The following is a 13,017-nucleotide window of genomic DNA, read 5'->3' on the forward strand; positions in this document are numbered from 1 at the left end:
TGACTAAACAAAGACAATGTTCATTACGACAATGAACCCACTCTATAACTAATTACCGTCTATTTACAAGCCAGGACAGGTTTAATGTACACAATAATATTTAAAGCATATGCGAATACAACTGCTGAGAAACCGTTAGGTGAAATGTGAGCAACTTTGGCGAATAGCGGGTCAGTGGCGCGACTGTTAGTCTCTCGGAGACAAAAACAGGACTGGTGAATCATTAATAGTTGTACGGTTAAAAAAAAACCCGTCATGCCACTGAAAAATGTCTTGACTATTCTACAGAGAGGATGTTTTCGTCTATCGAAATTCTGTCAAAAGACAGTTCTGCCTCAAAGTCGGATGAACAAGCTGGGTCCATGGTTGTTCCTTCTGGAAACGGTCTGTTTATGTTACATCGGAACAAATCAGATTATACCGACATTGTGGACGCGGTTCGGGTCGAGTTTGGTCGTCATGAACCAGGTATTCACGTGGTTCCTTGGAGCGGAGATTCTCATGAACTGGCTGTGCGTGAGATTTGTGACGTCATCATTTCAGCCAAGTCTCGCTCAGATCCAGCTGCTGAAACAGGATGAAAGTCCAGAACAGGTAAAACTTTGTCGTCTGCTTGAGATTTTAAAATTTACTGTGACGCTATCGAAATCACGACATGAATTCTATTATAATAATTTAATCAGAATTTTTTAAACGCAATGGCGCCAAAAATGTCATTAGCAGGTGTCGATAGATTATAATTTAATTTGTAACACAAACAGAATGTATGTTACACAATACGCCGAATAGGGAGGTCTATACGTCTCAAAATAGGGCTATAAATTTATATATTGTTACTTATTCATATTCTATAAATAGAATAAAACGTTCATAAAGTTACAAATTGAACAGGTTATGGGTTCATCTACAGGGATTTGAGAATTAATTACAGTATACATCAATATGGACCCACCAGCGTGCATTTTAACCATTTTTAGACGATTTATGAGTTTAGGTAAAACAAATGGGTAATATTTGTATTTTACATAGTACTATACAGTCACGTTCTCAGATCCCTATGATCGGTTCATCTGCATGCGAATGAAATGAAATACATTTGGGGGGAAATGTAAAATTCGTTTGAAAATCCACATTAAGTAGACCATTAAAATAACATAAACTAGACCATCTTTTGTCTTTACAGAGCACAAACTACATGATGTCGCCTGTCGAAGAAAATACCCTAAGACAACGACCAATCGCAGAAAAAAGCCAGAGTTCCTCCAAGAAATACTTCACGTGGAGCACTTGCAAGTCCTGTAAACATGTACGACCCGCTCGATGCCACCACTGCAACATATGCAAGACATGCGTTCTTGCGCGAGACCACCATTGTTTCTTTTCCGGAAATTGTGTTGGTTACAAGAACCTTCGACATTTCTTTGTCTTTTTGTTTTACAGCATGTATGCGACCGTGTATGCTTTCATACACGCCACAGCGTACTATTGCGTGGAGTTATGGCCACATTCAAGTGCTCTGGAGATATTGCCATTTGTAACCTTCATTAGGAACGTGTTCGGCCAGAGTAACTACCATACCGGGGTACTTATCTTAGTATGGTGGGGTCTTGGGATGTTTTTGGTGATTGGTGCTTTCCAGTTTATAGACCTCTTGCTAGAAATCCCGGAAGGTGTAACAGCATATGAATTTAACTCTGGAATCGAGTTGGAAGATTCCCGGACGCTAATGGAGAAAATCAGGGCGATATTTGGAAAGTACTGGCTTCTGAACTTTCTAGTCCCTGTGCATTTTATATTCCCGCCAATTGTGGACCCGGTCAACTGGCCGACTATCGCCGGTATAAAACGAGGGCCTGATGAGTTTCTGTAGATTGGATGTTACTCCGATATCATCCATAGGGGCCTGGCACGAATTTCTGATCAATAGTAGTTATACATATACATATATCATAGTATGATTATATATATTTAACTACTGTTGGTTAGAAATTCGTGCCCGGTCCCTGTGATATTATCCAATATTCTTTAATAGAATCAAAGATGTGTTTGTTATAAGTTTAATGGCTCATCGAAATGCATGGTCATTTAGGGCCAAATTAAAACAACAATGGCATATAAAAACATATCAAGTAAAATGAGGCGATTTGCGTTCTAAAAACTGTGATTCTATTGGCGTTTTAAAAAAATTGTGATTGTAAAATATCAAAATTTTTCGAGATAAAACAATCAAATAAGAAACGGAACAAGTGATAGATATATAATGTCAGGGGTTGATAAATAAAAGAATTCCTAGTCTTTGAAATAGACCGATTTATTTTAAGTACGTGAAAATAGCAACGAGACTCACTTCATGAAAAGTAGATCACATGTCGAAGTGATCGAAGAATTTCTCTCTTATACACACAGTGTAATAAAATGTGCTCAAGTGTGAGAGGAGAAGCACATGCATTACATGTGACTGTAGGAGGATCCTCCCCCCCCCCTCGCAGCATGTATGACCAGCTTTGAGCCCTGTGTAGCTGAGAAGGGACAACTTTCTATTTGCGATCTCTCCAACTGTACTAATGAAGCTCCATCGGTGACAAATGGTATTTTTTCTCTATAAAATACAGGAGCAAACAATTCAGTATTTTTTCAGTTACAAAAGTTACTTACTTTACACCATCACCACCATTGAAAAGTTTAAGCTTCTAATTTAACTTCAAGATGAAAATATAAAAAATAGTTAATTGCATCCCGAAAAAAAAAATCCGTGGCACTATGTCCTATATGTAATGAAGTACTGAATGCGCACATAGGCCTACCAAAAGCAAAATAAATTATTTTATATTATTTTTTCAGTTATTTGTCTATATATATACGATTAAACACCAATTATTGTTCAAATTATGAATATCATTTATGCTTTATCGGCGGTGGAGCATCATTAAGTTAAGGTTGTAATCTAAAACGTTTATTGTTAGTTTCGGAAGACCACCTTTGTTACCAATGATGTTTGATGGATGACTGAATAAAAGGTTTTATTTTATCGATTTCTAGTGCATTCTTAATGATTTATGTCAACATGGATAGGAATCCCAAGAAATGTAATTTTGGTGTTTAGTAGACAATATATACGGTTTGACCGGTAGGATCGTATCGTTTGTTTTTTTAATTAATGACAGACCTGGAGGTCTTTTGTGTTTGCAGATGAGCTTTTACAAAGCCGTCATAGGTTCGTATCAAAATCTGCAGATCCATCAGCAGTTTATACTTTAATTGATTACCATGACGATGGTCCAGTCAGTCCAACCGTATAAATGAAAACGGACCTTGATAAAGGACATAACACTTTACCCGGAGTTATCTCCCGCGACGGAGCTCTTTGTAGTCGACGCTGATTGGCTAGCTTTTCAAACTTGTGGCAGATTTGAAAAACATTAGCACAGGGAAAAGGAAACTTACATCCGCAAAGAAAACATGAAGCCGAAGACAGCTGATAAAAACCAAAACATTAAGGTTTCGGTTAGATGCAGGTATACCATGTTTGTCATATTGAATACCTATTATTTCTAACATATACAAAAAATTATAATAGTCCTACTGGTTTATTCTTCACTATCGCCAACAGTGTTGTTTATGTTATAATTTACCGACTCGGACTCGGAGACTGATGTGACAATTTTTGTCAAAAACTCTTTAAGTATGAGTTAGTAATTATGTAAATAATCTGCACAATATTTCTTTTACCATATACCATGCATGTGACTGTCAAGCTTTCCTAAATTTTACTACATAAAAGGCTACAATGACATATACTGTACCTTCTTTATATTTCCACACAACACTGAAAAAATCCGGTTATTAGCCAAGTGCTAGCCTATTCAATACTGTAAAACTTTGTTGATATCGCCCACTACATAACTGATAACATGCATGCTGACGTTTATCAAAATACATAAACATGGCTAAGTATTATATACAATTATCACTATTCATTATATGATTTAGCTTAAGATATACATGCAGAGATCTAAATCTCTGATATATAAATTATGTTTTTAAGTTTGAACCAGGTTCTACCCGTGAGAGTATGGTTGTGTTAAAAGTGGAAACAGGTTCTACAACATATCATACATAGACAGGTGCCCCTTTTTCCATTGGAAGTGTCCCTACTCCATTTGGTACATGACCCCTTTTGGTACAAAATTCGGGTTTTCCCCTCTTAAATTTACATTTAGAAGGAGTGCAATTGATATAGACTAATATATTTGCCTTCCTAAATATGCCCTTACAGCTTTTTTACAAGTGTTTCTGATGGGGTCGGACTGTCCATTATAATTAATGAGAACACATTACTAACCTAGTTTCATCTGATAACATATCATGAATATGGCTTCTTAACTTTCAAGAATTCTATTAAAAATACATCATACTGGGATCCTAGTTACCAGTAGATCTAGTCATGATTTGGTCAAAAAAATTGTTTTGCATCTCATAAAACACATAATTTTGTCATTAGTTCCACAAAAACAAAACAACACCATCATGAAGTATTTGCCAGCAACTCCAGACATTCGGAAATCTGGCCATGGATGCACAGTAGAATATGAACACAATCATGACTACTGTTCCATTACAACTATGTATACTGTTTGGGTCCCAGTAGAGAAAACATGTATTGTTTAAGAAAGACAAAAGAAAGATACAAGGAAAATATACCATATAGGGGAATAGAAATATTGTTGTACATGTACTTCTGAAACTATGTTAAAAAGGTGTTGTAACAGTACATGCTGTTATTATAATACTATGCTTCCAACTACTAGTCCTCCAGAGGGGGACTCAGAATATATATATAAACTTCAAACAGTATCTCTTTCACAAGTTTTCGGCCTCTTGGCTGTCTTCAGGGACTTAGAAACACAAGAAAAGCTAGGTGAAATCCATCTTGAACCTTTTGATATCAACTATTATGGTGCTGTCCCGTAAGTCTGCACACCTTCGCTGGTCGAATGTACCACGTAGTATTGTAATATAACTGTAATCCTAACTTTCTAATTCAGGCCAATTAATTCCCAAGAACGGAAACAAGGGTCTTTTTCGGTGCTGGAATGCAATGGGGATAAAAAGGAGGTCATCGTCAAAGAGCGCCTTGGGGTGAACCCCACCACCAAAACTTTCTTTTTCGATAATGTTTTCCCACCATCCTCACATCAACTGGACGTTTACCATTCTGTGGTCACACCCGTTATTGATGAGGTTCTGTCTGGATATAACTGCACCATCTTTGCGTGAGTATGATTCAACACATAAGTTGTGCAAATTTTAATAATGATAATAACTTTGACCTAAATTGAAAAACAATTGAGTCTGAAGAGCTCCCTTGAATGGGGCGAAAGCGCTCACTAGTCAGTCGTTATTGTTTTTATTTCTTATATATATATTCTGTCTTCATATTACAGAGTTACCTCCCTTGGCAGTTGGTACCAATTGTGAGCAAAATTGTTTTCTCTGAAAAGTGTGTTATTACGCTCTCAAACATATGGTCAATACTTTCCAGCCGCAGATAAATCTGTAATGTGTAAATACAGAATAGTATCAACCAAACATGATTAAAAATGTTTCCTCTGAAAAGTGTAATATTACGCTCTCAAACATATGGTCAATACTTTCCAGCAAGGGCAGATAACTCTGTAATGTGCAAATACAGAATAGAATTGACCAAACAAAGTCATCACATTTGGTATAACTGTTTTCATAAACTGCTTCACTCGTAAAAACCAAATGGTGTTTGGGTTTTTTTCACTAATGTTTGAAAAATTATTGAATTGAAATCTGTATCGTCTCTTGTCATTCAATACAGTACATGCTATCGCTATATATGCTAAATTATAATTCAAACACCATTGTTGTTTTCATCCAACATGGCTCAAATATATATACCAGTCTGATAAACAAGTATTGCATAGCCTTGACAGTTGTTGTATATGATATTTGATAGGTATGGACAGACAGGTTCTGGTAAGACCTTCACTATGGAGGGGGACCGCACCGACGATGCAAATCTGTCTTGGGAGGAGGACCCCTTGGCTGGTATTATTCCCAGAGCAATGAACCATATATTTGAGCAGTTGAAAACACAGGTAAAACCATGTGTTTTGATTTGTTTGGATTTCCACTTGTAAGATAAAATGTATACGCTGTCACAAATTCAGCCAACAGTTTCATTTTGAATGGTTATTTTCATTTTTCCTACTCCTGTTATCCTCTTTTGGCTACACAGAAGACTAGTACAAACACGGGTCTGACACATTATACAAGGAGTGTCAAAACTAGTACAAACACAGGGGTCTGACACATTATACAAGCAGTGTCAAAACTAGTACAAACACAGGGGTCTGACACATTTGTCTTATACAAGGAGTGTTTACTATTTTGATTAACTTAGATATTCCTTCGTATCTTGTGTCAGCCCCATCTGACTAAAAATCCATTGTACACACCATTCTCCCACATATTTAATTTTTTCAGTTTCCAATGAAAACATTTTTCATATATGATGTGGATGTCATTTTAATATTCAACGAACATTTCTTTCAGTCTATGGGAAAATAAATTCAAATGGGAATAACTCATGTACCACATGATATCCCATAATGTTTGTGTGGGACTATTATTTCTGTTGATGACGGAATGACATTAAAAGGTGATATCCTGCGCCATTGTCGTTTTAATGGAAAATAGTTACATCACCACTGGAGATGCTAGTCCTGCACAAATATTATTGGGTATTATGTGGTATGTAAATTATTCCCATTCTAAAAATAAAAATGAATGTAACATATGAAATTGAATTATTTTAAAATTGATGTCTTTAAACAATTAATTATGATCTTAATTCGAATCACTTTGTTAACTATAACATTTTCGGGTCCTACATCATACACATATTTTTACCAATGTTTAAATACAAATATATTACAATTAGTTAATAAAGGATGAAATCTTTTGTTTTTAGGATGTTGAATTTTCAGTGAGGGTTTCATTTTTGGAGCTGTACAATGAAGAATTGTTTGACCTTTTGGGATCTGGTAATGACACATTAAAGCTGAGGATCTATGACGATAGTACCAAGAAGGTATTTATATCGAAGTACTGTAAATCAACTGATTTCCATGGCGACTTAATTTCGTATTTTTATATTTAAGGACAAGAATATTTGATTTTGCAATTTAGACTGCTAGAGATTTACATTACTTCAACTTGTATATTAATTTTATATTTGTAAATTGAAACAGTTTTGCGGAGATATATTTATTAAATTTCTTATCAATCGTGAAATCCCCGAAATTTAATTGCACTCAAAAATAAGTTGGTTTACAGTAAATTAAAATAGTAATGCTCAGTTCCAGGTAAAATCACCATTGCTGTAAAGTTACAGGTGTGTATAGAAATGGGTATTTACTAATATAACATTACCTTACTGAGGGACGCAACGGCTGAGTGTCTATAAGATGCCTTGCCACATATATACCACTAAGCCTGATACCTATGACTAGTGAGTTCGTAATACCTGTAGTAGTGCCTGGAATTGACTGCAGGTCTAAAAATTTTCTTCGAGAACTTCGGCTTTTCTCCACCTCTGAAACCTGGCATGTCCTTTAATAAATGATTCGCCCTGTTGAAATAAGACATTAAATTAAACAAACCAAAAAAATTTCTCTGCTGTCTGGCAAACATTCACTTATAATAAACTTAAGGAGCAAAGGTCCCTATTAAGAATCAAGTGTGGCTTTTTGAATTATTTCAGGGTTCTGTTATTATAAACGGTCTAGAAGAAGTGGTGGTGCGCAACAAGAATGAGGTGTTTGAGATCTTGGAGCGAGGGACATCTCGCAGGCAGACAGCAGCAACTTTGATGAATGCACATTCAAGGTATCTGATACTACAAACATACTGATTTTAGTACAATGTTAACATGCCATCATTGGCTCTTTTCTGACAAGCAGAGCTTACGAATATTCAAGGGCAGATTTTACAAGTGACACGTGGAGATATATTATTTAGGCAAAGTCCGTGGACATTGGCGAGATTATTTGATCAAAATATATATGATTACTTTAGGTAGCAGAAAACAGAAGATCTGAGGAAATTTGGAAAATTACACAAAAGTTTTACATATGCCTGCATAGCTAGTGAGTCCTTCATGTTACATATACAAAAGTATATATATTTTTAATCTACACATTATATGCTATCAAGTTATAATATTGTCAGAGAAGTTAACTCATTTTTGGCGTATTCCCGAACATTTGTATACCATGGAAACCACAGTAAAAAAGTAAAAAAAAAAAAATGGCTAAATGTGTTTTTTACCCAAAATTGCAATTTTTTTTACTTTAACTCAATTTGTTTCATTAGACCTACTTTAAATCAAAGATATTTGATCTCAGCAAACAAAATAAACCAGAATTTTCTATAAGTCAATTGTGTGGATTTTTCAATTTTTCAGCATCAAGTAAAACTAGCAAATCTGCTATAGAGCCACTTACGCATTAAACGCTAAATCTTAATCTCAAACACATTTTTCAACAAAACAATTTCTGGACTATGAAGCCTATATTAAACCATTCACATTCAGTGCACCAATTCTAAAAAAAATATATGCATCCAGTTATACAGAGATTGCCTGCTAAATAAAAAAAATCCCCCCATGGCCAGGTTGTACTTCTGTTTTTTGCTACCTTAAGATATTATGTAGAAAATGTATTAACTTATTAATTTGTGTCAATTGTAGTCGTTCACACACAGTGTTTTCTGTGACCGTTCACATCAAGGAAAGCAACATGGAGGGTGAGGAGCTATTGAAGACAGGAAAACTGTATTTAGTATGTATACTGAGAACAATAATATGCTCACAAAAATACGATGTTAAAATCGGAAGGGCAAATAATTCTGTAAAATACAATGGCAGAGTAACCTTTGGCGGAACTAGTAGTGATAGTTTCCTGTAAAATGGAAGCGGGAAAAAATAGAATAGAATTTTCATTGGTCTTTTTTATGAATACCAGTAATATTTCATCTCGTGAGGTGGAAACTTTTATGTGTTTTCACATCACTCAATGAAATATAACTTGTATTCATAAAAAAACCCAAGGAATATCCTCTATATATTTATTATGTATACTCAGATTAGTGATGAGTAATGCTTTTATATAGACACTTTTTATGTCCTGGGAGTGGGGGAATTGGGGGGTTGGTAATTACTGGGACAGACTTTGCTCGTTACTAATAGCACATTCTGATTTCATATGGAATGTACTTATGTCAAGTTAGGGTATATTTCTGTTCACAAATGTAACAAATTAAAATTTTGTGAGAGTTTATACAAATCAACATTTAACAGTTTAGACAACAGATCACAGGCTTACCTCCCCTTGTAGCTATTCTGCTTTTGCATATTACATTTATATCTGTCCTTGTGATTAGGTATTGATTATTACATCATGTATTTGTGAGCTTCATTATTGTCATATTTTTTAGAGAAAATGGTATAATTTTCACTCTCAAAATGGCATCACAATCAACACTTACCCATATAGGCAAACACATCTATAATATGCAAAGATGGATGGTGTAGATTCTTTGTTAGATCATGTATTATCCATTTAAGGAATAGATTTTTAGCTTACCTGGCCCAAAGGGCCGGTGAGCTTATGTTATGGCGCGTCATCCATCAACTATACACATTAAAAAACCTTACTCGTCATAAACAGCTGAATGGATTTTCACAAAATTTGGTCTGAAGCTTCCTTGGAGAACTCCATTCCTTTCATGTTGAAGTTCTGTTAATGCTGCCTCTTGTTCATCAGTGTTCCTATAACATATTCATATAAAATAGCATCGTAATAGTTGAGTTTTTGAACTGATTCTCCTTTTCAAAATTCAAGGGGTTACTATCACAGACCTTATATCCACACCTGATAGTTTAACTGTAGGCAACAAAAACACAGGTTATTTTAATCCTTTGATCCATTTGACAAAGGAATTGTATAATAGTTAATTAAATTAACATACGATTGCCATTCCGATCTATTAGTGACTTGTTTTTGACCTTTTGACTTTTAGTTTGACCCTAAATGACCTTGGTTGTCGATGGGATGTAAAACAACAACAAACAAACCGGTTGTTTCACTCCATCGCCAGGGCCGTTTTCGTTTATTCAGAACAACCAGTTTGACCGTTTGTTAAAGACATTATTTCATTTTTGATACAGGCCTTTAAGGGCTTTGTCAAGGTTCGTTTGAAAACAATATAAAATTACCAGATCTGTCTTTAATTCATAAATGAACAACTAGGTCCAACAAGTCAAACTGTATAATCAAAGAAATAAAGTTGAAGGGAAGTAACTCTAATAGATCAGTATGCTTTAATTAAAGTGTCGTGGTTTGTAGTCTTTATATTGCACATGATATAATGAAAATTACAACAAATTCAACAACTTTAATTGTTAAGATAGTCTTTCACTTAAATATATTGTAATCTTCATTGTTATTAAATCAACACTATGATGTAAAACTTGTCCATTGACAAATTGATCCAAAGCACTTTATCAAGTTACATCTGTAACCCTGGTCAATACTAGCCGCAACATATCGCTCGGCTAGAGAGAACTTCTCTTTAGCTTGATCGGTTGAGCGTCAGACTAGTAATCCAGAGGTCCCGAGTTCGATCCCTGGCAGAGGCAGGTATTAAATTTATTGTAAATCCTGCACCCTGTTACATTGGCGCCCATGTAGGGACTCAGGAATGGTGAACCAATCTTGTATAAACGGCCTGAGAGGGGGGGCTCAGTAGGGGAAATATATCAAATTCTTTAAAATCATTCTGTAGGAATAAAGGGATTTAGGTCTAATTTGGTCTGAAGCTTCCTTGGGTGAAGGGGAACAAATTTTGTATTAACTGTGGGTCTGGTCCACCAGGGGCCCAAAGGGCGGGGCCCAATAGGTAAAATATAGCAAATTCTTTAAAATCCATCTGTAGAAATAAATAAAAATAAACTTTATTTATTTTACATCGATTGAGAAACAAGTTATACAACTTATGTAAATCACTCTCGATGGCCCGGATGTAAGCGCGCGAGGGGTCTTAGTGTGGGAGGAAACCGGAGTGCCCGAGAAAACCCACGTGATCGGGCAGGTGACCCCTGACCTTTTCACGTCCGTGCCGGGATCGAACCCCGGCCGGCTAGGTGAAAGGCGAGTGGCTTAACCACTACACCACCCGATCACCCAAAAATAAATAGATTAAGTTCAGTTCTTAGTCTGAACAGTGAGCACTACAGGCCCACTGGACCTCTTGTTATTTTGTTCTTATAACCTCAACAAAATAAAAATCTATTCCTTATATTTACATTTTTTCATGTAAATGATTTATTCTCGCGACAGTTGCATAATATTTATTAAAATCACCATATTTTTTACTCTACTGTCTTGTCAACGATTTCGATTGAACAGCTGATTGGAATCGAGTCATTCATATGTTCTCACCAGAAGTGATCATAGGTCATGACCCTACGTTGCTACGCCAGCGACTATTCCTGTAACAATGGAATTGACGTACGTGTTATACTATCATTATACACGGATAATGATGATACTAGTAAGCAAGGTTATTGAGTCCATGTCAGTGCAAACTGTTAATATTTCTGTATCAATAAAATTTTTCATTCTCTGTATTTTTGTTTTTATAGGTAGATTTGGCTGGCAGTGAAAATATTGGCCGTTCTGGAGCAGTAGACAAACGGGCCAGAGAGGCAGGCAGTATTAATCAGAGTCTACTAACTTTAGGCCGAGTGATCACATCCCTAGTCGAGCATGCCCCACATGTACCTTACAGGTAAGATATGTGTGATTTTTTTGGTGCATTTGAGGCCAAAAAAAAGCCCCTCCTCTAGAGAAGCATTGTTGTACTTGCCAATTTCAAGTCAGAAGTGAAAATTGAAATATCTCCAAAGTGGAAATATTTACTGAGGAAAAATTAGTTTCTTTTTCTAATTCCAAAGATACAGTGCCTTGAAATTACGAGTATGATAATCACTTGATATACAGTTCTGGGCCGAGATCAGTTAAAATATTCAAGTAATCTTGTTACACGTGTAGGTTATGAGTATATTAATCTGATATCCATTATTTAATCCGTGAGATACTTAACCTCCTTCTCCAAAAGAAGGGAGGGGCGCTTATAGGGGCAGCTGCGACTTTAAGCACTAGTCCGATGCCCATGACTAATAATTTTACAGCTGGACTAGTGCCAATTGTAATGAACTAGTCCGATTGGACTAGTGGCTCACTATTCGATTGATAATTGTTAAATGCTACATTTACAAGAACGGTGGTCAATTGTATTTTTCAGCACATTTTGAGTGCATTCCATGCGCGATTATTTCAGTCAGGATGCATTATTTTGTTAGAATTTGTGTTCACGAAAGCATCCAGACTGTAATTTAGGCAAAAAATTGTAAACTGATCATGACTGAATTCAAAGTGCTGAAGCAAAACGGCTGTATATTTAATTTGGACTAGTGATTAAAAAGTCAAACTGGTAAAATTTTGGGGTTTACTAACTAGTCCAAATGACTAGCAGCGAAAAAAATTAGCATCACAGACTGTTGGGGGAGGAACACTAATTATGGCGAAAAAGGTATTAAAATTACAATCAAGATGAGGGTTGGATTTCACTTCAAATTTTCACTAAGTTACAGATATTCATTTCAGGGAATTCATAGTAATGATGTAAAAAAAAGTAAAGCTGTCTTTCAAAACAATAAATGGATTACTTTTGTGAAGATTACTGTTGACCTGTTTTCTTATAGAGAAAGTAAGCTGACCCGTCTGCTACAGGACTCCCTCGGAGGCCGTACCAAAACTTCCATCATTGCTACCATCTCTCCAGCTGCTTGTAATCTGGATGTAAGTCATGTTACATACTGTCAACAAACATTCTTTCATTTGCGATTTACTTCACGAATCCCTC

General features: G+C 35.7%; 2 protein-coding genes across 2 annotated transcripts in view; both read left to right on the forward strand.

Moving 5' to 3' along the window:
* Positions 1-187: 187 nt before the first annotated feature.
* On the forward strand, positions 188-3,362 carry LOC138335453 (palmitoyltransferase ZDHHC15-like). The gene is made up of 2 exons (XM_069284545.1): positions 188-594; positions 1,184-3,362. The coding sequence occupies exons 1-2, from the start codon at positions 256-258 to the stop codon at positions 1,868-1,870; spliced, it is 1,026 nt and encodes a 341-aa protein (XP_069140646.1). The 5' UTR covers positions 188-255; the 3' UTR covers positions 1,871-3,362.
* An 11-nt stretch (positions 3,363-3,373) lies between these two features.
* Positions 3,374-13,017, forward strand: part of LOC138335452 (kinesin-like protein KIF11-B) — a 29,071-nt gene continuing 19,427 nt past the window's right edge. Inside the window, exons 1-8 of the mRNA XM_069284544.1 lie at positions 3,374-3,515; positions 5,046-5,273; positions 5,984-6,125; positions 7,001-7,120; positions 7,793-7,917; positions 8,780-8,870; positions 11,735-11,880; positions 12,857-12,953. Of these exons, the coding sequence (XP_069140645.1) occupies positions 3,460-3,515; positions 5,046-5,273; positions 5,984-6,125; positions 7,001-7,120; positions 7,793-7,917; positions 8,780-8,870; positions 11,735-11,880; positions 12,857-12,953 (1,005 nt within the window). The 5' untranslated portion in view covers positions 3,374-3,459. The remainder of the gene's footprint in view (positions 3,516-5,045; positions 5,274-5,983; positions 6,126-7,000; positions 7,121-7,792; positions 7,918-8,779; positions 8,871-11,734; positions 11,881-12,856; positions 12,954-13,017) is intronic.

This window comes from Argopecten irradians, chromosome 11, assembly GCF_041381155.1.
Source record: "Argopecten irradians isolate NY chromosome 11, Ai_NY, whole genome shotgun sequence".
NCBI classification, from domain to species: Eukaryota; Metazoa; Mollusca; class Bivalvia; order Pectinida; family Pectinidae; genus Argopecten; species Argopecten irradians.

Coding starts and splice junctions, on each gene's coding strand:
- LOC138335453 (XM_069284545.1), top strand. CDS start 256: ATGCCACTGAAAAATGTCTTGACTATTCTACAGAGAGGATGTTTTCGT. Junction 595..1,183: donor AGGATGAAAGTCCAGAACAG/GTAAAACTTTGT, acceptor TTGTCTTTACAG/AGCACAAACTACATGATGTC.